The sequence below is a fragment of the Orcinus orca genome, chromosome 2 (genome assembly GCF_937001465.1).
Source record: "Orcinus orca chromosome 2, mOrcOrc1.1, whole genome shotgun sequence".
Classification (NCBI taxonomy): Eukaryota; Metazoa; Chordata; class Mammalia; order Artiodactyla; family Delphinidae; genus Orcinus; species Orcinus orca.
The window spans coordinates 108,259,468-108,279,608 of record NC_064560.1 but is presented as its reverse complement, the minus strand read 5'-3'; the positions used below and the strand labels follow the sequence as shown (position 1 = coordinate 108,279,608).

The following is a 20,141-nucleotide window of genomic DNA, read 5'->3' as shown; positions in this document are numbered from 1 at the left end:
AGGGTTGAAAAAAGTAAGTATAGTTGTTCATTAAACCCTGAAATCATAGAATGAGGATATATCTCTAAAACTTTATTAAGTTTAGGCCAATTAGATAGAAGTATAGGGACTTCCCTGGTGGTCCAGTGCTTAAGAATCTGCCTTCCAATGCAAGGGACGCAGGTTCAATCCCTGGTCAGGGGACTAACATCCCACATGCTGCAGGGCAACTAAGCCCACGCACTGCAACTACTGAGCCCACACTCTTGAGAGCTTGCGTGCCATAACTAAGGGCCCACGTGCTGCAACGGAAGATCCCGCATGCCACAACTAAGACCCGATGCAGCCAAATAAATTTTTTTTAAAAAAGATAGAAGTATAACTTCACATTAAAAAAAAAAAGAACTCAAATCACCTTAAGTGGTGATATAGCAAATTTTTTACAACTTAAGATAAACCAATCTGGTAGAGTCTTAGTGAAGTGCAAAGAGTGGTGACTGCCTAAACTTTGAAGTTGATATCCAGGAGAATAGCCAAGACTTACCACCCCTTTTCTGGTGATGCATTCCCTAGAGATAAAATGTTTGATGGGCCATGCAACTGGCCCAATGCGATGATCATTATGATTTTAGGAAATAAAACCCAGATGAATAGAAAAGAATAAGTGATTAATAAAAAAAAACCCACAAGACACTTGTGCTTTGGCTAAAAGATAATTGGGATGAACATTTGTACATAATGTTGTAAATTTTATTATATATATGAAAGCTAAATTTTCTCATAAAATATTAACTTGTGATTCACTTCTTGTGTTATTTTGGGATAAACATGTTTTATTGGCTTACAAGGCCTATATAATCTGTGCTCTATTCTCTCCCCACCCCTTTGAGATCATCTTCTATCACAATGCCACTTATTCACCTTATGCTAGCTATACTGTCCTCCTTGCTGTCCCTCCAGCACACTCTCCTTTTCCTCCCTCACTGCCTTCACCTGTGCTGCTCCCATTGCCTGGATGCTTTTCCCCCACAGGTATCCATGGCTCTCTCCCTCTTTTCACTAAATGCTCTATGGAAATGTCACTTCGTCAGAGAGCTCTTCCCTATTTCACCAAAAATACCACTGTCTTTGCTGGCCGTTTACCCTGTTTTATTTTTCTTTTTAGCACTTAACAACACCTAACATAGTATACAGTTGATCTTTGAACAACACAGGGACCAGGGGCACCAAGCCTCTGCAGAGTTGAAGATTCCAGTATAACTTAGAGTCGGCCATCCATATCCCAGGTTCCTCCGGATCCGCCAGTTCAGTTCCGCAACCACAGATTCAATCAATGTCAGATTGTGTAGTACTGTAGTATTTACTATCGAAAAAAATTCACATTTAAGTGGACCTGGGCAGTTCAAACTCATGTTGTTCAAACTCATGTGTGTATGTATTTGCTTATCATATTTCTCGCTCATCTGAATGTAAGTCAGCTCTCTGTTGAGGAGGGACTTTATAACCCAAGTCCAAAATAATCCCTGGCATAGTATACATATTCATCATATACTTGTTGAATGGAAGGAGGATGAATCAGGTTCAATACATTTTGGACTACTGCTTATGCTGGATGGCCTGGGTACCATAGATACTGCCACCTGGTTTGTTACAGTACAAATTTGAACAAGTGTTAGGGTTTATAATTCCATTCAATAAGCATAGTTTCATCTAGGTAACCCTGCTCCTTAAGAACTCTCATTCCACTAATTTTGAAAAGTCCAGAGCCCGTCCCCAGATTTCTGTGAATTTCCCAGGAATGTTTTGTTTTTTCCTGCTTTCACTAACTCAGTTCAGTTTTGGAATCATCTTGTCATCTTGTGCCTGGTTTCTCTCCCACACCTGTCGACCCACATGTGGGAACTTCTTAGTTTTCAAAAAATGCACGCAAATGACTTATGTTTTAGCAAACTTGACTGATGCTTTAGGGAAGTTGGGGAATTCCACTTACTGGGAGGATGGGATTGGGATTGGGGCAATTACATCAGAGCAACAAAAATAACTTTAGGTGAATGTTAAAGAGTCCTATTTATTAAAACCTTTCTGCCATCCCAGCATAGGAGACTTTTCACTGGTTGATTCATTCTTATGGGCTTCGATCTTTCTTTATCACCTCACATTCCTAGGATCCTCCCTCTCCAAGATTGTCTTCAGAGAACTTTTCTTCCTCTGTCTTTGTTTGGTTCCTACTCCCAAACTAAACTCTGGATTTTTCTTTGCATACTCAAATTCATCAAGATGCTCAGCAGACCAAAAACAAACAAAAAAAAGCAAACAACCAATAACCAATTTACTTTCTTAAGATCCACCCTCGAAAGATGGATGCAATTTTTCCCCTTAGTTATGAAAAATTTTCTAAGGCTTCCTAGTTAGTAGTCTCAGGTAGTATAGTATATTTCATATTATATGTCTTAAATCCTTTGGGAAAATAGTGTATAGCATAGGTATAAAGAGCTACCGTATTTTTGCAGGTATTTCATTGTGATGGAAAGGAAATTACCATTAATGGAAAGACCACTGTATGTGAAACACTATTGGGTTAGGTCCTTTCATTTATTCATTACACGTTTACTGAACACCTATGTGACACACACTTTCACTTAACGCATTTGCTAGACCTCGCCTTCCAGCTTTTCCATCCCTGAGACACTTGGACTGTCCCTGGGGACTTAGTGACCATGGCCCGCAACTCCATCCAAGCAACTTTGTTTACAGATAATCGGAGCATTCAGTCACCTACAAAGAATCACCTCGCGAGAAAGTTCAGACCTCTCGTTTTGTTTCTGTAAGATTGAGCTTTTAACTGTGTATGTGTATATATAATGTGCTTTAGAACTATGTCTATTCTTCTCTTACCAGAGGCGTGGCTTCGGAGAACGTTAAACTTTTAATCAGAATTTGAGATTCAAATCCCTTTTCTAGTCTGCCTTAAATCTCCAACCTGAAGAGGAAGAGGCTTAGCTAAGGCGTTAAGAGCAGCCCTGCTTCCTTCACAGCAAGACCCAGGATGCGAGTAACACCAGGGTGACAGAACTAAGCCCGAGAAATGCAGGGTGCAGGGGACAGGCGGACAAGCTCGCCCCAGCTCAGTGTAGCCTGGACACTACCCAGACCGTCCATCCAAAACGTCCTCCTCGGCCCTCCTTCGCCCTCCCGCACAGCCCTCACAGGCTAGGATGAGGCTGGGAAATAGCAAATAGTCAAGGGCACGCGCGCGCGCGCCGCGCAGCCCCGCCCCTGCGTGACGTCAGAGACGCGACGCGTCGCAACGCAGTGCAAATTGGGAAAGAGGGATGAGCTGAGCTGACTTCCGTTGGGATAGAGATTTTTCTTCGGGTTGGTGGGAGATGGGCCTTTGGCGAGGAGGCCGGCATTAGCGCGCCCGGCGCCAAGGTGAGTGCGGGACTGGGTCCTGGCCTTTGTTCGTCGGGAATCTGTCCTCAGTGAACCCCTTTCCTTCCACCAGCTGCTGGTCACCCGGGAGACAAGCCGTGTCCTCGGAGGGGGTGGGACCACCCCGAACATAGAATCGGCTTTTGGAGGAAGGGCCCTACCTCGAGTCTTTCCCGCTACCCACCTAGGGTTGCCCAGCGAGTTCCGTGTGGGCTCCGGTTTTTCCGGTCTTAGAAGGTGGCCTTGACCATTCTTCCACCTTCTTGGACACTCAGACCGACTTTGACCTCTTTCCTCTTGCCTCCGTTTTCAGATTTTCTGCCCGTCGAGCTACATTCCCAGGCCTTAATACAACCTCTCAGAGTGTTTTCCAGTCCCTCCTCTGATCCAGTCAAACTTGCTTGTAGTGAAGTCCAGGTATGAGTTTAAAGAAACTGCGAGCGCATCAGAGTTAAAACTGTGACTTCCCCAAATAAAAGCTTGTCTTTCCTAAAACGTGGCCTTTCTCCTAGAGTTGTGGGACAAGTTAATTTCACCTCGGAAATTATCAGAACCCTGAATTTGTACTTAAAGCTGCAGACCACACTTCTCGGTTTATTTCTTGCCTCCAGTTCATTTTGTGACCTTGGAGCAAGTCCCTAATCACTAACAAAATATTTACCTGAAGACAGAGGTGTTGCAGAGTCTAAGGAATTTAATATTTGTTAAGAGCCCTGAGGGTTTCAGCTGTAGGGGATGCCGAACTAAGGATTTTACTCTCTCTACGTCAGCAAGCATCCTATGTACTTTCTACTGCAGCCATGAAAAATGTCAGGTGATTTTTGTTGGGGAAGTGTTCCTCTTCTAGGCTTGCGCTGCGGCTTTGCTATGTAAGCAGATTTTGCATTTCAGCAGATTCTGTTTAAGATTCATTGTTGAATGTCTTTCATGATGGATTTAGATCGTTTCTCGTGATTCCAGAGTACTGGACCAGTCTGTCTGAAAGGTTCCATAGGTTGTGCTATGTCTTTAACATGTTGAAATGTGTATTCCTTTTATTGTGACACATTAGGTGCATCTTTTAAATTAGATGGTAAGGACTCTATAATAACAACAACTTGTCATTAATGATATAAATTTATATTAGTTGCACATAGGTATGCATTGTTTTTGAGAAAACAATGCGTGAGAAAAACAAAAATATTTTAAAGATGTCTTTCTAGAATTTAATTTTTAATATATTTACTTGAACTTTGTCAGTCATTATGGTCATTTGTTTATTAGCGTGAACATAATGGGAAAGAACCAAAATGGCTTTTGTAAAGTAAGAGAGTCAGTATATCAGATTTTTTTCCCATAAAATGTCTAGCATTATATTTTATTATGAACATTTTCTACATAAAAATGTACTTATTTTGTAGAGATGAAAGGGAAAAAAGTGTCTATTAAATATGAAGTGTTAATAAAATTAGATATTATTGAGTCTTTTTTGTTTTAATCTTGGTCATTGTCCCAGTTGCCTATTGCTATATAACAGATCACTCTAAAACAAAGTGGCTTAAAACTACAATTCATTATCTCATGTTTCTGTGGGCTGACTGGACTCAGCTCGTTGGTTCTCGGTGAGGGTTTCATGTATTTGTAGTCAGATATCCAGCTAGGGTTGGAGTCATCTGAAAGCTCAGCTGGGCAGGACATCCGAGACGGCTCATTCCCATGGATGGCAATTGATGTTGGCTGGGAGTTCAACTGGAGTGCCTACAACATAGCCTCTTCATGTGTCTTGGACAGATCGTAGCATGGAGGCTGAGTTCCAAGACAGGTGTTTGAAGGGTCAGGAAGTGGAAGCTTTCTCTTAAAGTCTTTTAAAAGCCTGGACCCAGAAGTTGGCACAGCGTTACTTCCAACATTCTGTATTGGTTAGGGCAGTCAGAGCCCTCCCCCAACCAAATGATAGACCTTTTGAAGAGGAGAATGCCAAAGAACTTGTGGCCATCTTTAGCCTACCATAATTTTGTTGACTGATGTTTGGATATAATAGTAAATGCAGAATAAGTTACGCTTCTGATTTCTTTAGCCATTTCATGGCATGTTATAATTTTTGGAGCACTTTTTGTATATATTTTTTCATTGACACCTTTGAAAACTCTATAGAAGCAGATGAATTATTCCCATTTTGCAGATGATGATAAACTGAGCAGTGGCAGTGGTTGTGGTGGAGGATTTAAGGAATTTGCCCAGAGTTGTATGATAATAAGTGGAAAATGAGACTAAGACTTTAATAATACTTTTATAATATAAAATTTATTAGTAAATGATGAACTGTTATGTTAAACTTATTTGTAATAACATTTATAACCATACTAATTCAAGTAACACAGTACTCATGTACAGTGAATAAAGTTAGTGTTGAGATAGCTAAACGTTGCCTCTTCTAACATATTACAGTTTAGTCTTTCATAATACTAAATTCTCTGAAATGTACCAACAGTGATGTGAACCTGCATGTCTTTCTTGTTTTTTAAATTGAAGTATAGTTGATTTACAATGTTTCAGGTGTACAGCAAAGTGATTCGGTCATATATATATATATACTTTTTCAGATTCTTTGGCATTATAGGATATTACAAGATGTAGAATATAGTTCCCTGTGCTATACCATAGGTCCTTGTTGTCCTCATTGTTTATCCATTTTATATGTAGTAGGGTGTATCTGTTAACCCCAGATTCCAAATTTATCTCTCCGTACCCCCTTTCCTTTTGGTAACCATAAATTTGTTTTCTGTGTCTGTGAGTCTATTTCTGTTTTGTAAATAAGTTCATTTGTATCATTTTAGATTCTACGTGTAATATCATATAACATTTGACCTGATGTCTTTGTAATGTAGTAAAATGAAATTAATATGCATTATAATACCAATTTCAAAACAAATTGAAAAGCTGTGGGTGTAGGAATCCTGGGGTTTTTAATTTCTTAATTACAAAATATTAAAAATTTAAATGATTTCTCATAATTTTGGTAGGTTGGGCGTTATATAACTTAAGATGTTGATTTCATGTAAAATAGATAACTAGTGGGAAGCAGCTGCATAGCACTGGGAGATCAGCTCAGTGCTTTGTGACCACCTAGAGGAGTGGGATAGGGAGGGTGAGAGGGAGGGGCAAGAGGGAGGGGATATGGGGATATATGTATACATATAACTGATTCACTTTGTTATACAGCAGAAACTAGCAAAACATTGCAAGGCAATTATAATCCAATAAAGATGTTAAAAATAAATAAATTTAAAAAAATAAAATTCTACCTTAAAAAAACTGTTGATTTCCACTGAAAACTAACTGTCATCTTCATAGTGTTTTATTGCTTCTAGTAACATGCTTATATCCATTCTTTATGCCTATGGTTCCCTGTCTTGATTGCACGCTAGAATTCACCTGAGGAGCTTTATAGAAATACCTATGTGCAAGTCTCACACTCAGAGATTCTGATTGAACCATTTAGGAATGGATCCTGGGCATCAATATTTTTTTAAAGTTCTGTAGGTGATTCTAATATACAGCTAGGGTTGAGAACCATAGCTCTTTTTTTGGTACTTACTAAGTACAGTTGGGTTCCCAGCTCATCAATTTTGCATCTGCTAAAAAAAAAAAATTAAAGAGATAAAGAGGAAGAGGAGATAAGAAATGGATCAAGGTTATATAGGTAGATAGACACCTATTGTGTAAAACAGTTACCCTCGTGTTCTTTCTGGGAATGGTCCTTAATAAAACCAATATTTGGGCATGGTACGTTAGTGCCTGTAATATGGTACTTTGTTTTGTATTACCACTGTGTACTCATCTTTCATCCTAAGAGGTAGAAACTCTGTTAGGAGGTATATTCTTTGTATCCCCTACAGCCCCCAGTGCTACACTTTGAACAGATGTAGGTATTCTAAATGTTTACCACATTGAAGCTGGTTTTTAATCACTCTTCAGAACTAGGGCTAGTTATTTTACTCTGTTTTTCTTTTTAGCATTGTAAGAACTTTGTAACTTTGGACTTCTCTTTTTCTTTGGTTTCCATGATATTGCACTTTCCTGGTTTTCCTTCATTCTGTGTTTCTTTCCTCCTTTAGGAACCACCCCCACCCCCCCAAGTTCTGAGCCCTTCAGGTATCTTGTCAGCTGTAGAGAAACAAGATCTCATTTCCTTAGTGATTCATTCTCCTGATTTCAGTTACTAGTGTAAATGATGTTTATGTTTTTAAAACTATTACAAAAGTTTAAAAATATACATAAAAGTGAAGAGAACAGAATTATTTAAACTATATCCTAGATAGCATATTATTTCAATGTCAATACTTTGTTGTCTCCCAAAACACTGTGGATTATCGAAGTAACATTAACGCCTTAAAAGTTGATTTAATATCTGGTCTTTCTGTAAACGTGATGTCTGATTACGTATTTACATCTCTATCAAGGCATCCTTCTTTAGATGTTATTCCTTTTGCATACACTCAACATGTTCAAATTTTTTTGTAAATCAGTGGTTCTTATTTGGGGGTAATTTTGACCCCCCCCCCAGGGGACATTTGGCAATGTCTGGAAACAGTTTTAGTTGTCACAACTGGAGAAGGGTGGATACTACTGGCATCTAGTGGGTAGAGGCCAGGGATGCTGCGACACATCCTACAATGTGTAGGGCAACCCCACAACAAAGAATTATTCAGTCCAGCATGTGAGTAGTGCCCAAGTTGAGAAATGCTGCTGTAAACTGATCAGTTTTTTAAACTTTTTATTTTTGTTAACAGCACTACCATTCTTCACATTTCTCAGGGTTGAAAGTGTGTGTGTGTATGTGTGTGTGTGTATACTCAAGAGAGAAAATACTGTTTCAGTCAAAGCACATTTCTACCTTTCTGTGTTCTTTTTTGCCATGGCCTGCTAGTTATTCTTTTCTAAAGTATCATTCCCTTGTTCCTGTTTCCTTCAAATCTGTCTTGCGTATCCCCACTTTGACCTGCCCAGAGATACCATTTTCCCTTCAAGATCTGGCTTCTTATTGCCTACTGAATTAAATATAAACAATTTTGGGTGGCTTCAAAAGTCCTCCATCATGTAATTCCATTTCCTTACCTAATAGAATTTATGATTGTTAGGCAACAGTTATTAAGGGTTGACTATAAGGACTACTAAGGTAGATGTTAGAGATCTAGCATGTTAGAGTTATGACTTATAAAGACATGTTAGTATAATCCCTTGATCTTATTTGATTATTTCCTAATAATCCCTATAGCATTCTTTATTTTTCTTATTACCTTCCCGTACTGATTTCTCATTTTGTGTCTTTGTTCGTGTTGATTTCCTCTTCTGGCATGCCCTCCTTTCTCACTCTATTCATAGCTAACTCCTATCCTTAGGGCCGGTTTCTGACTCTATCACAGCATCATGAAACTGCATGCTTATGAGGTATGAGTATCTTAAAGCCTAGTCATAATTGTCATTTGATCCAAATTCTGTACTAAAGGAATGCTATAGATAACAAATATTGATAGTATAGGATTTAGATCAAGAAATAAACTCCAGGGCTTCCCTGGTGGCGCAGTGGTTAAGAACCTGCCTGCCAACGCAGGGGACATGGGTTTGAGCCCTGGTCCGGGAAGATCCCACATGCCGTGGAGCAGCTAAGCCTGTGCGCCAGAACTACTGAGCCTGCATTCTAGAGCCCGCGAGCCACAACTACTGAAGCCTGCACGCCTAGAGCCCGTGCTCCACAACAAGAGTAGCCACCACAATAAGAAGCCCTCGCACCGCAACCAAGAGTAGCCCCGCTTGCCGCAACTAGAGAAAGCCCGCGCGCAGCAACGAAGACCCAATGCAGCCAAAAATAGAATAAATAAATTTATATATTTTAAAAAAAGAAATAAACTCCAAGAACTGGGACTATCAAGGATGGAAGAGGTGGAACTTAAGTTGGTTTTTGCAGGACGAGGGATCAGCACAATAGAGTACACTCTGGGCTGGAAGAAGCTCCCCCCTCGCCCCAAGTTACAGTGAATTTTTCCCTCCTTTTGACTTCTCAGTGACTGGAGTCACGTATTAATGTACAGTGTAGGAATTAATTGTTGGCTTATTATTTAATGAGTATTAATTTGGTCTTGATAAACTAAGGTATTTGTGATCAGAAGCCCTGTGATACTCTATGTCCCTAGAGCAGTGTTACTCAAAGTAGCCAGTCTCTTATAGTCTTGCAGCTTGTGCTAGAATATAAATCAGTACATTGCTTTCTTTGTAAAGAAAGTCTTGCTGCTATGAAAAATTCAGTGTGCTTAATAGGTTTACATTCTGTTATAAGCTTATTTTATCACAGGCTGGTAACCAACAGTTCCTCAACCAGCACTGGTCTGTGGACCACACTTGAGTAGCATTGCTCTGCAGGAGTTTTACACTTTGAATTGTAACCTATAGACATTTCACATTTATACCCAGTGTTCTATATGTGCATACACAGGTACACAGCCAAAACTAAAGTTTCATGAAACAGTTTTAACCTTACTATGTGTGACATGCTCTGATATTTTCTCTTCAGGTTTTTTTTTGTTTTTGTTTTTTTAATGATGATTGTGACCTTCTAAAGGGATTTTAAAAAAACACTGCTATTGTCACTAGACTCATAGTAGATACTCAGAAAATACTAGAGGTTTTTTTAGCAGTGATGAATTCTTAAAAGGGTTGAGCCTTAACTTTAGGATTGCTTTAAAGCAGATTATTTCATCAGTACTTACTTGTCTGTAGCATTTTAACTAGAATGAGTATAGAATGGATTATATGAAATTTAAGATAGTCAGATGATGTAGTGAATACTGTTGCTATCTGAAGGCCAGAGATGGGGTGAGATGAGATGATGGGTGGCCAACAAGGACAAACTGCTTTCCTTTCAGTATTGCCAGCAACCTTGGCAGTGGTTGGTGTGAGGCCCTAGTTAAGATATCAGGACCAGTTTGAATGACAACAAACTTCAATCTTTACTTTTTTGCTTTTTAGTCATCACTCTGTGGTTCAGGTCATCCAATCTCTACTCCTTTCTTTGGAAGGATCAGAAAAATGTCAGAGAGAGAGAGGGGTATATATGCCTTCCATTTTCTCCCTATTGTCAGCTCGTTTTCAGCACTGCCTGGATTTCATTTTTGGAGCATTGCTGTTTGATTAAGCTGTTCTTAAATCTTTATCAGGTTTACACATCTTAAATTTTTTTTTTAGGAGAACTTTTTCTTACATATACTTAGTTATTTTATTTTTTGTACTTACAATCCTTTTTGAAGTATAACATAGTTTTAGTGGGTTATATGTTGTATTTAGTTCTAGAGCTAAACAAATAGATTTTAAAATTATTTGAGTTCTGTAGTTATTGAACATTCCTGTATAAGTATCAGTGGGTTTGTTTTTACTGTTGCAGCCAAAATAAGGAAATTGTAAATCCATTCAGTCATTCTGGCCTTAAGTTATTTTATGCCAGTCTCTTTTGAAATTTCTTTAATGGCAAAATGCAGCAGAATGACTTATCAAAAATTTAATACATTAAAGTTTACATACATTTAAGTTGGATATGTATTCTTTGCTTTCTCATATGATTAGGGAAAAATACCCTTTACCTTGTGCTTTGATTTCTGCAAAAGTATATGTGATTGTAGAGGCTAAAATAGCAATTAAGGCAATGCTGGAAGTATTTTTAACACCAGGCATCTTATTTGACAGCATAACGTATAATTTAATGAAGGAAAATGGAAACAACTGTGGTCCTTTCATGACATTATCAGAGCAAGTTCTTTATTTCAGCTGTTCTCAAAAATCAAATAAGGACAGAAAAAGTAACTTTAAAAAAGCACAATCTTTTTCCTGGAAACCCTCATTAAAACTTTGTTGTATCATAATCTTATCCCTGTAGTTTCCATTGGTGTGTCTGATCGGTTGTCACTCAATCGGAGTCCTGTCATTCTACCTTTGCAGTGTCTCTAGTATTTGTCTGCCTCCTCCATTCCATCTCTACTGCCCTAGTTCTGACCTTCATCATCTTTCCTTAGGATCATTATTATGGGTAACTAATGTCTTCCTTATCTCCAGTCTTTTAAAGCCTAACCTTGTACTGTTAGTTTAGATCATATAACTCTGTTCTTAGAATCCTGCTCTGGTTCTCTGTTACCTTTAGAAAACAAAGTAAATGCTTTAATGTGACATTCACAGCCTTCCATTTATCTGTTCCTAGACTATTTTTCAGGCCTTACTGCCTAGCAAATCCTTGTTGATTCTGTGTACTAGCTAGTTCCTAAAGATGTTCTTTACTTTTTTGACATTTTCCTCAAACTCTTTCTCATCTCTATCAAAAGCCTTCTCTCACCAAGACTCACAGAAATGCTATCTCTTCCATGATGCCTCACAAGATCCCTCTAGTCATACTTGATCTTGTTAATTTTTCTTATTGTGCATTATTTGTAACTCTTTATAGTTTGATATAATACATGTTGTATTAACACTGCTTACAACTTTCTCTTTCACATTAGTTTTTTAAACTTTGTGAGGAAATGGATCACATCTAATTTTTGAGTTCCTGGGAGCACAATGTCTTCTGTACAGTAGGATGCCTGTGAATGTTTGAATGGAATTTAACTTTGAAATAGCTAATGATTTATTATTTTAAGTTGCCTAGGTAGCATATATAGTTTTTATATTCTCTTGTCTTGTAAAGATCCAAGCTTTAAAGGTAATGATGAGAAAAAGATTTGACTGAGACATATTCTAGACCTTCATTTTAGAGGGTTCAAATAAATAGCTTTCTTTTCCCAACCAAGAAACCTAATTGTCATGAATCAACAAAATAGACTCTACCTGACTTTTTGAATATATGTCCTGTGGTTAGACCACTAATACTTAAGATGCAGGTAAAAGATAGAGTAGGAAAAACAGATACTGTCAGACTGGTACGAGGTCACTCTGCCTAACTCTGGCATTAATCCTTATCTTAGTACATTTAGTGTTGCCAGTAAAAAATCATTGGGCTTTTTGGAAATTACATTTCAAGAGCTAGCCTATATCAGGGGAGCATATGTTGGCTTATTGTGGTTGAGTAAGCTTAAGATCCTAGCTGAGCTAGGTGGGGGCAGAAAAGTCAGGAATAACTCTTGTTACTATTATCTTACTGTCCTTTAGCCCTCCTTAATAGTCCAAGCTCCAACATCCCCTGCCCTCTGCCACCATGGTGTCTGTTGTGGCCTCAGTAAGGACTCAAGTTTCCTTAAGCACCTTCCTGAAAAGTTAGTTTCTTGGCCTTACTGTGCTTTCCCTTAGTCAAAAGTATTATTTCTCAACTGTTGCTTATGTTTCAGTAGAAATCATGTTCCTGAAGCACCACTCTATCCCATCATTTTCTTTTTCATTGCCAATTTTTTTTTTAAGTTATCTACAGTCTACTTCCATTTCTTTATTCCTTAATGCTTGTACTCTTGCTTCCACTCACACCACTGTATGGAAGCTGTGCTCAATGAGGTTATATATACTAGGCTCTTAAAATATTCCAGATCTGTTTTTTTCTGAATGAGTATTTAAAAACATATATATTTTATGTTTGCTTGTTTCAACCATAACTTCCTAACTTTTACATCTCTCTGGGTATTCTTTTCATATTTGTAGACAATTTATTCATATTTGCATTGTTATATAATTGCTTTCTTTAAAAATTTTTGATGAAATACATTAAGTATATTACATATTATTTTATGTTATAAAAGCCTGATAATAAAATGATCATCTGTACAAACTATTATATGTAAAATAAGCTACAAGGATATATTGTACAACAGGGAATATAGCCAATATTTTGTAATAACTATAAATGGAATATAACCTTTAAAAATTGTGAATCACTATATTGTACACCTGCAACATATAATGTTGTACATCAGTTATACTTCAATAAATACATAAAACAAAACAGTCATCTCTGAGCATATGTGAACATACCACCCAACTTGAGAAATAAAACCTTACATATCGCTGAAGCTCTTTGTGTGTGCCTCCCTTATTGTATCTTCTACCTCTCCAGAAATAGAATTTTATATTTACCATTTCCTACCTTTATAAATTTATCTGATTTGTATCCTTAAGCAATATATTGCTCAGTTTAGTTTGTTTTAAAACTTCTTACAAATGGTGTCACGTGTCAACTTTTTCACTCAGCTTTAGGGGGATAAGCAGGGGTTGAGGAGGTGGTGAGCATGGGGGAGTAGGGAATGTTCTCTTGTTAAACTGTTTATTCTGGAAGGTCAGGGACCACTTCTTATGTATCCTTCGTGTCTTTAACATGTAACATAATGGTTTTTTACAAGGTAAGACACTCAATACTGTTGTTTGTATAAGTATGAGGAAATCCAGGGGATCCCTATCATATTCTGTAATGGATGCTCTTAGCTGTTTTGGTGGTGCATTGTTGATGAATTATATACCTAATCAAGAAATGAGAAAGTATTAATGTTTAATATAAAATGTGACAAGAATCAAAGCAAATTGGGGTGCTTTTGGAGTTTCACATAGGTGAACAGAAGCCTTTTCGCCCCTAAAGTTGTACCTTACTCAGCATTTTAGGATTCAATGTTCATTGATGTCCATTCGTCTAATAATAGTGAACTGATAGAATGAAGAGCATTAAGGTAGTGGAAATAAGTGACAGAAAAAAAGTTGTAATCTCTCTTTTCTTTAAATTGGAAGTATAGATGATTTACAGTGTTGTGCCAGTCTCTGCTGTACAGCAGAGTGACTCAGTTTTACGCATACATACATTCTTTTTTTATATTCTTTTCCATTATGGTTTATCACAGGATATTGAATATAGTTCCCTGTGCTATACATTAGGACCTTGTTGTTATCCATTTAAAATATAATAGTTTGCATCTACCAGCCCCAAATTCCTAGTCCATCCCTCTCTCTCGCCTACTCCCCCTTGGCAACCACAAGTCTGTTCTCTATGTCTGTGAGTCTGTTTCTGTTTTGTTGATAGGTTCCTTTGTGCCATATTTTAGATTCCACATATAAGTGATATCATATGGTATTTGTCTTTCTCTTTCTGACTTAGTTCACTTAGTATGATAATCTGTAGTTGCATTCATGTTGCTGCAAATGGCATCACTTTGTTCTTTTTTATGGCTGAGTATTCCGTTGTATATATGTTACCACATCTTTATCCATTCATCTGTCAATGGACATTTAGGTTGTTTCCATGTTTTGGCTTTTGTGAATAGTGCTACTATGAACATAGGGGTGTATGTTTCTTTTTGTATTATAGTTTTGACCGGGTATATTCCCAGGAGTGGGATTGCTGGATCATACGGTAATTCTATTTTTAGTTTTCTGAGGAACCGCCATACTGTTTTCCGTAGTGGCTGTATCAAAAAATGTTGTAATCTCTTAAATGTATTAATGCAGCTCTTTATTCAAATTGTAATTAGTTCTTTACAACTGAAGACCTTGTATAAATTTACTTGGGTTCCTGAAGTTTTCATTTGGTGACACTTACGATCTTGCCAAGATTCCCATTTAGTGTGCTCCGCTGATCTGCCCCATCTATATGCATCCCTGCATAGGTACACACACACACACACGCACACACACACACACACACACAACTTAATTGTTACATACCTAGCCTTTCTTCTTCATTTTTTTTTTTTTACTACCTCAATCTTCCCAGTCAGAATTTACCAGAGCAGATGAGAAAACAAAGAATGTCATGAAACATCAAAGACCTTTTCAAAGTAAACCAAAGTATTTGGGTGTATTCTACCAGAAACATGTTCATACATCCCCAGCTTCATATAATGTGCCCTGGCTATCCCTCCCCCCAGCTTGTTTCCTTTTGTAAACTGGTGAGAAAGAAATATTTTTAAATGAAACTTCCTTCTGTTTGTAAACTATACGTTAATGCAGATTTAACAGAAGAAAAATATAAAAGCTTTTATTATTCTGTTCCTTTGACAGGAAAGATTCCTAATACTTAATGCAAAATGATACAAACTAATTCATTTCGTTAATGAAAATTTGGAGGGGAAAGTAGATTGTTTATTGATACCCTGTATATTGAACTCCGAAAATAAATATTCAAGATAATTGAAAATTAACTCTGTTAGCAAAGGACACAGTTTAGGAGGTTTGTTTGTTTGTTTTTTAAACTGCTCACTTGTTTTATTGTTAATGAGGAAAACTAATGGGATTATTTGTGTTCATTTTGTTTCAGAAAAGAACTACTTTTAATGAAGTACACCATCCATTGTGAAAGTGGAGAAGTAAAGATTATTCATCATGCCTGCTGTGGCTTCAGTTCCTAAAGAACTCTACCTCAGTTCTTCACTAAAAGACCTCAATAAGAAGACAGAAGTTAAACCAGAGAAAATAAGCACTAGGAAGTGTGTATACTTTGCTAATTTGAGTCATATACAGGTATCCCCCACTATTCAAAACTAGAGTGTTCCTATGAAGCCTTTTGTAAGCCAAAATGGCATAAAGTGAGGAAACAACTTTTTTCATGAAAGCAAAAATCGCCTCTGTATTTCTTTCGATTAGTAAAAAAGGTACTTAGGTGTTCTGTAAAAGCAAAGTGGTGTAAAGTGAACTTTTGAAAAGTGGGGGGTAACTGTTAACTTTTAGTTCATTTCCATTTTGTTAAATGAGTTAGAGAAGTTCTTAATTTTATCTTGGCAGAATACATATATATTCTGCTAATAAGCATATTATCTGTTTTCTGGACAGTATGTTACATCATAAGTTTAAGAGGTGAAGACTGCGAGGATTCTACAAAACTCATTCAGCCACAGTTAATGTCTTTTCGTAAAACAGTGTAAAAGTACTTCTTAATTAAAGATCATTTTTATCCTTGTGTATTTCACATATAAGATCTGGTTCTAGCATAGTCTTTGATTAAAAAAGAAGAGATACGTATTTTTTATGCAGTATTCAGCAAAGTATTTATACCAATTTGACATGAAGTTTTAACCTAATGATTTTTAAAAATTTATTTTACTTATTTATGGCTGCATTGGGTCTTCATTGCTGCACACAGGCTTTCTCTAGTTGCAGTGAATGGGGGCTGCCCTTCGTTGTGGTGCACTTCTTGTGGAGCACAGGCTCTAGGCACGCGGGCTTCAGTAGTTGCGGCACGCGGGCTCAGTAGTTGTGGCGCACGGGCTCTAGAGTGCAGGCTCAGTAGTTGTGGCGCATGGGCTTAGTTGCTCCACGGCTTGTGACATGTTCCCGGACCAGGGATCAAACCCGTGTCCCCTGCAATGGCAGGCGGATTCTTATATATCCTCTTTTTTTTTTTTTTAAGTCTTGTTTGTTTGTTTTATTATTTATTTATTTGGCTGTGCCGGGTCATAGTCGCGGTACGTGGGATCTTTGTTGTGGCATGCATGTGGAATCTAGTTCCCTAACCAGGGATCAAACCCAGGCCCTCTGCATTGGGAGTGTGGAGTGGCTGCACCACCAGGAAAGTCCCCTAATGATTTATTTTATGTATTTCTATTTTTGAGGGCATGTAGTCTATCTATGTTGGGGTAGACTACATGTTGAGGTAGAGGCTAGAGATGATACTTTCCTGATAACAGTTGCAGAATTTGTCCTGAGATAAAATATAATAGAGATGGAAAGGTCCAGCTATTTTGATATTTACTGGAAGTTATTTTGCTATAAAAATGGGATATCACTAAAATTGTTAACTTGTTGATAGTTTTATTTCTGTTAAGGAGGGACAGGAGACAATAGGGGAACTTTTCCTCTGAATTTATTTTGACCAACAAAGGAGAAGATTTAGAGATATATAACTATATTATTATAGAGCTGGGAGTAAGAGTTTCAGAAAGAAAGGTGGGTCTAGCCAGCCTTACACCCTACACTTGAGGTAAGCAGATTTTAGAAATCGGGGAAAACAGGTGTTCTGTGGCTGGAGATAAATGTGAGGCTCTAAAAAATGATATGTATGATCCCAAATGAACCTGTGAAGAGGCATCTTAAACCTGTGTTTGCACAGGAACATCTTTATGAGTCATTTTCTAGAGGAAATAAACAAGATGGGAAGGAAATAAAACATTAAGGATGAAGACAGGAGAGTAGTAAGAACTTTAAAGAAGGTCAGGAAAGAAAATCCCAGAATTTTTTTACGAACTAATTTTACGAACTAATATTCGTAAACATTACTAAGTATAAAATGGGCTTTTGAAAAGATCTTTGGGTGGGGAAGGGATAGGAAGAGTAAGAGAGGGATTGGCCTACTTCTTGAGCTTAGTTGGTAATGTTGATGGGGTGATAGAGAAAGTAGCGCTGTTTAACTCACATTGAATGATTTTCAAATAGAAAATAGAAGGGTAAAACCACCTTGAAGCTTTCTCAGAGAGCTTCATCTAATCTTAAAACAGATAAATCTGTTTTAGCAATGTCTGGTTTAGCTCTAGGACTACCCTGATCCCACAGGAAGTGGTATGTTGGCCTAAATATACCACCACAACATGTAGCACTATTCTAGAGAATGCTAGAATCCTTTTAGGATATTTGGCTGGTTCACTGGACCCACAGTGACATTGCAGCCATCTCCGCTGGGCCTGCTGCTACATATGGGCCCATGAGATATACATGCATCATGATGAAAGAAATTTGGAAAAACCTAAGGACTGTTGTACCCACTCCTAAACTCCTAGAGAATCTCCTTACTAGCTTTGGTTTGATTTACCTCTATCCTGGAACTTTGATGCCATGCTTAACAGGGCATGCACACGGACTGAAATTGTCCTTGTGTAGGACCATCTTTGGTCTTAAAGACCAGTTTGGCCCTGTTCCTTTGTGTGGTGTTCTATCTAGTTCCTTGGCCTGACCAACTTCATCACTAATCCATGTCAATCGTAGAGCACAGTTTGAAAAATATAGAAAACAAGATGCACTGATTTGTAGAAATAAGTTATTGATAAAGCATATTGTGTATTAGCATTGGCACTACAACTTAGTTGCCAAAACTTTAGTCCTAAGTAAATGAATTCCTCTTGCAGAAATGTCTGTTTTATTAATTTGCTTTCTGAAGACTGTTAAACCAGGAAAATGTCCTTAGAATGAATGCCGTAGTGGACTTCCCTAGTGGCGCAGTGGTTAAGAATCCGCCTGCCAATGCAGAGGACATGGATTCGAGCCCTGGTCCAGAAAGATTCCACATGTTGTGGGGCAAGTAAGCCCATGCACCACAACTACTGAGCCTGCGCTCTAGAGCCTGCGAGCCACAACTACTGAGCCCACATGCCACAACTACTGAAGTCCACGCACCTAGAGCCCGTGCTCCACAACAAGAGAAGTCACCACAATGAGAATCCAGCACACTGCAACAAAGAGTAGCCCATGCTCTCTGCAACTAGAGAAAAGCCCATGCGCAGCAATGAAGACCCAATGCAGCCATAAATAAATAAATTTATTTAAAGAAAAAATAAATGAATGCCGTAGACCCCTCAAATTATTTTACTGAAGTGGAATTTTAAAATGACATGTTTTTAGACTTTAAATCTCTTCTCTTTTCAGGGCCAGTGAATCAGAGTGCAGTTCAGCCATTGTGTAGAAAACTCTAAAAGATTGAACTCATGTCCCCTTTCCTGTCCCTAGTTTCTTGAGTTTTTAGGTGAGGAGAATTTTACATCATGGTTAGAAAGGAGTAAGGAGAATTGAAAAGTATTTGTTTTAACATTAAAATAATAAATATTTTAGCTCCCCTACTTCAGTACAAGTAGTATGCAGCTATGTTCTTTATAGAGTATGACTATTATATGGGTGCCGGAGGACCATTTGCCTCAGGATTATCTATTGTAGCAAATCTTTTAAAACTGGATTTAGAATGCATTTTGTACAGTTTGGTGATATACAAACAACTATTAATGAAACATAAGTATTTAATTGTAGTATAAGGGAAATTTTCATGTTGCATCCAAACTTATATCTAACTTTGTATAATTCTGAAGTAGTGCAACCTAAATTATGAAATGTATTTTATTGAGTCTCTGTGGACTTTATATATGACTTTTTTCCCCCAGATGTCAAGTGTTTCAATTACTTTTTCTCTAATTTTAAGTTATGTACAGAGTGCCCTGAAGATCTTCAAGACCGCAGAAGAAAGCAGATTAGATCGTGATGAGGAAAGGGCCTATGTGCTATATATGAAATATGTGACTGTTTATAATCTTATCAAAAAAAGGCCTGATTTCAAGCAACAGCAGGTACCTTTTACTTCTATGTTTTTATTTGCTAAGTTATTTTTACACAGTGGAGCTATTGATCTCTAAAATTTTTAACTAATACTGAAATTTAGATATTATGTAGCAGCAAGTTCAAACTTCTGCAGATAGAAAAAGCAAACTAAAGATTTTGTTTCATTATTTGCAATATATGTGTATATGTATGGTTACACTCACACTATATACACATACTTAATTTGCTGTGGATTAGTACAGGTTTATAGCAACATACAGACTCATGATTAGTCTTCTGTTGTAATAAATCACTGCCAGGTCAAATAGAAGGATTCAGTTTACTCATGCATTCAATAAGAAAAATATGACTATAGTTGTACTTTTCAAGGGTCAAGGTTTAGTCACTTGTTTTTATGTGACAGCTTTTTATATTTAATTGACACTATAGCCATATTAAAGATCTCAGTTTGCAAAATTAATGTTGATTAATTTATTTAATTTAGATACTCATTT

The 20,141-nt window shown here is 37.5% G+C and overlaps 1 protein-coding gene across 5 annotated transcripts in view; it reads left to right on the top strand.

Moving 5' to 3' along the window:
* USP8 (ubiquitin specific peptidase 8) overlaps positions 1-20,141 on the top strand; it is a 99,916-nt gene that overhangs the window by 36,718 nt on the left and 43,057 nt on the right. For 2 of the 5 annotated variants that reach the window (XM_004281281.4, XM_049706049.1), the window contains exons 1-3: positions 3,272-3,411; positions 15,653-15,821; positions 19,511-19,655. In XM_004281281.4, the coding sequence (XP_004281329.2) occupies positions 15,718-15,821; positions 19,511-19,655 (249 nt within the window). In that variant the 5' untranslated portion in view covers positions 3,272-3,411; positions 15,653-15,717. Of the gene's footprint in view, positions 1-3,271; positions 3,412-3,724; positions 3,829-15,652; positions 15,822-19,510; positions 19,656-20,141 lie in introns of those variants that run through there. The other 3 variants (XM_049706052.1, XM_049706051.1, XM_049706050.1) reach the window with 2 other exon arrangements.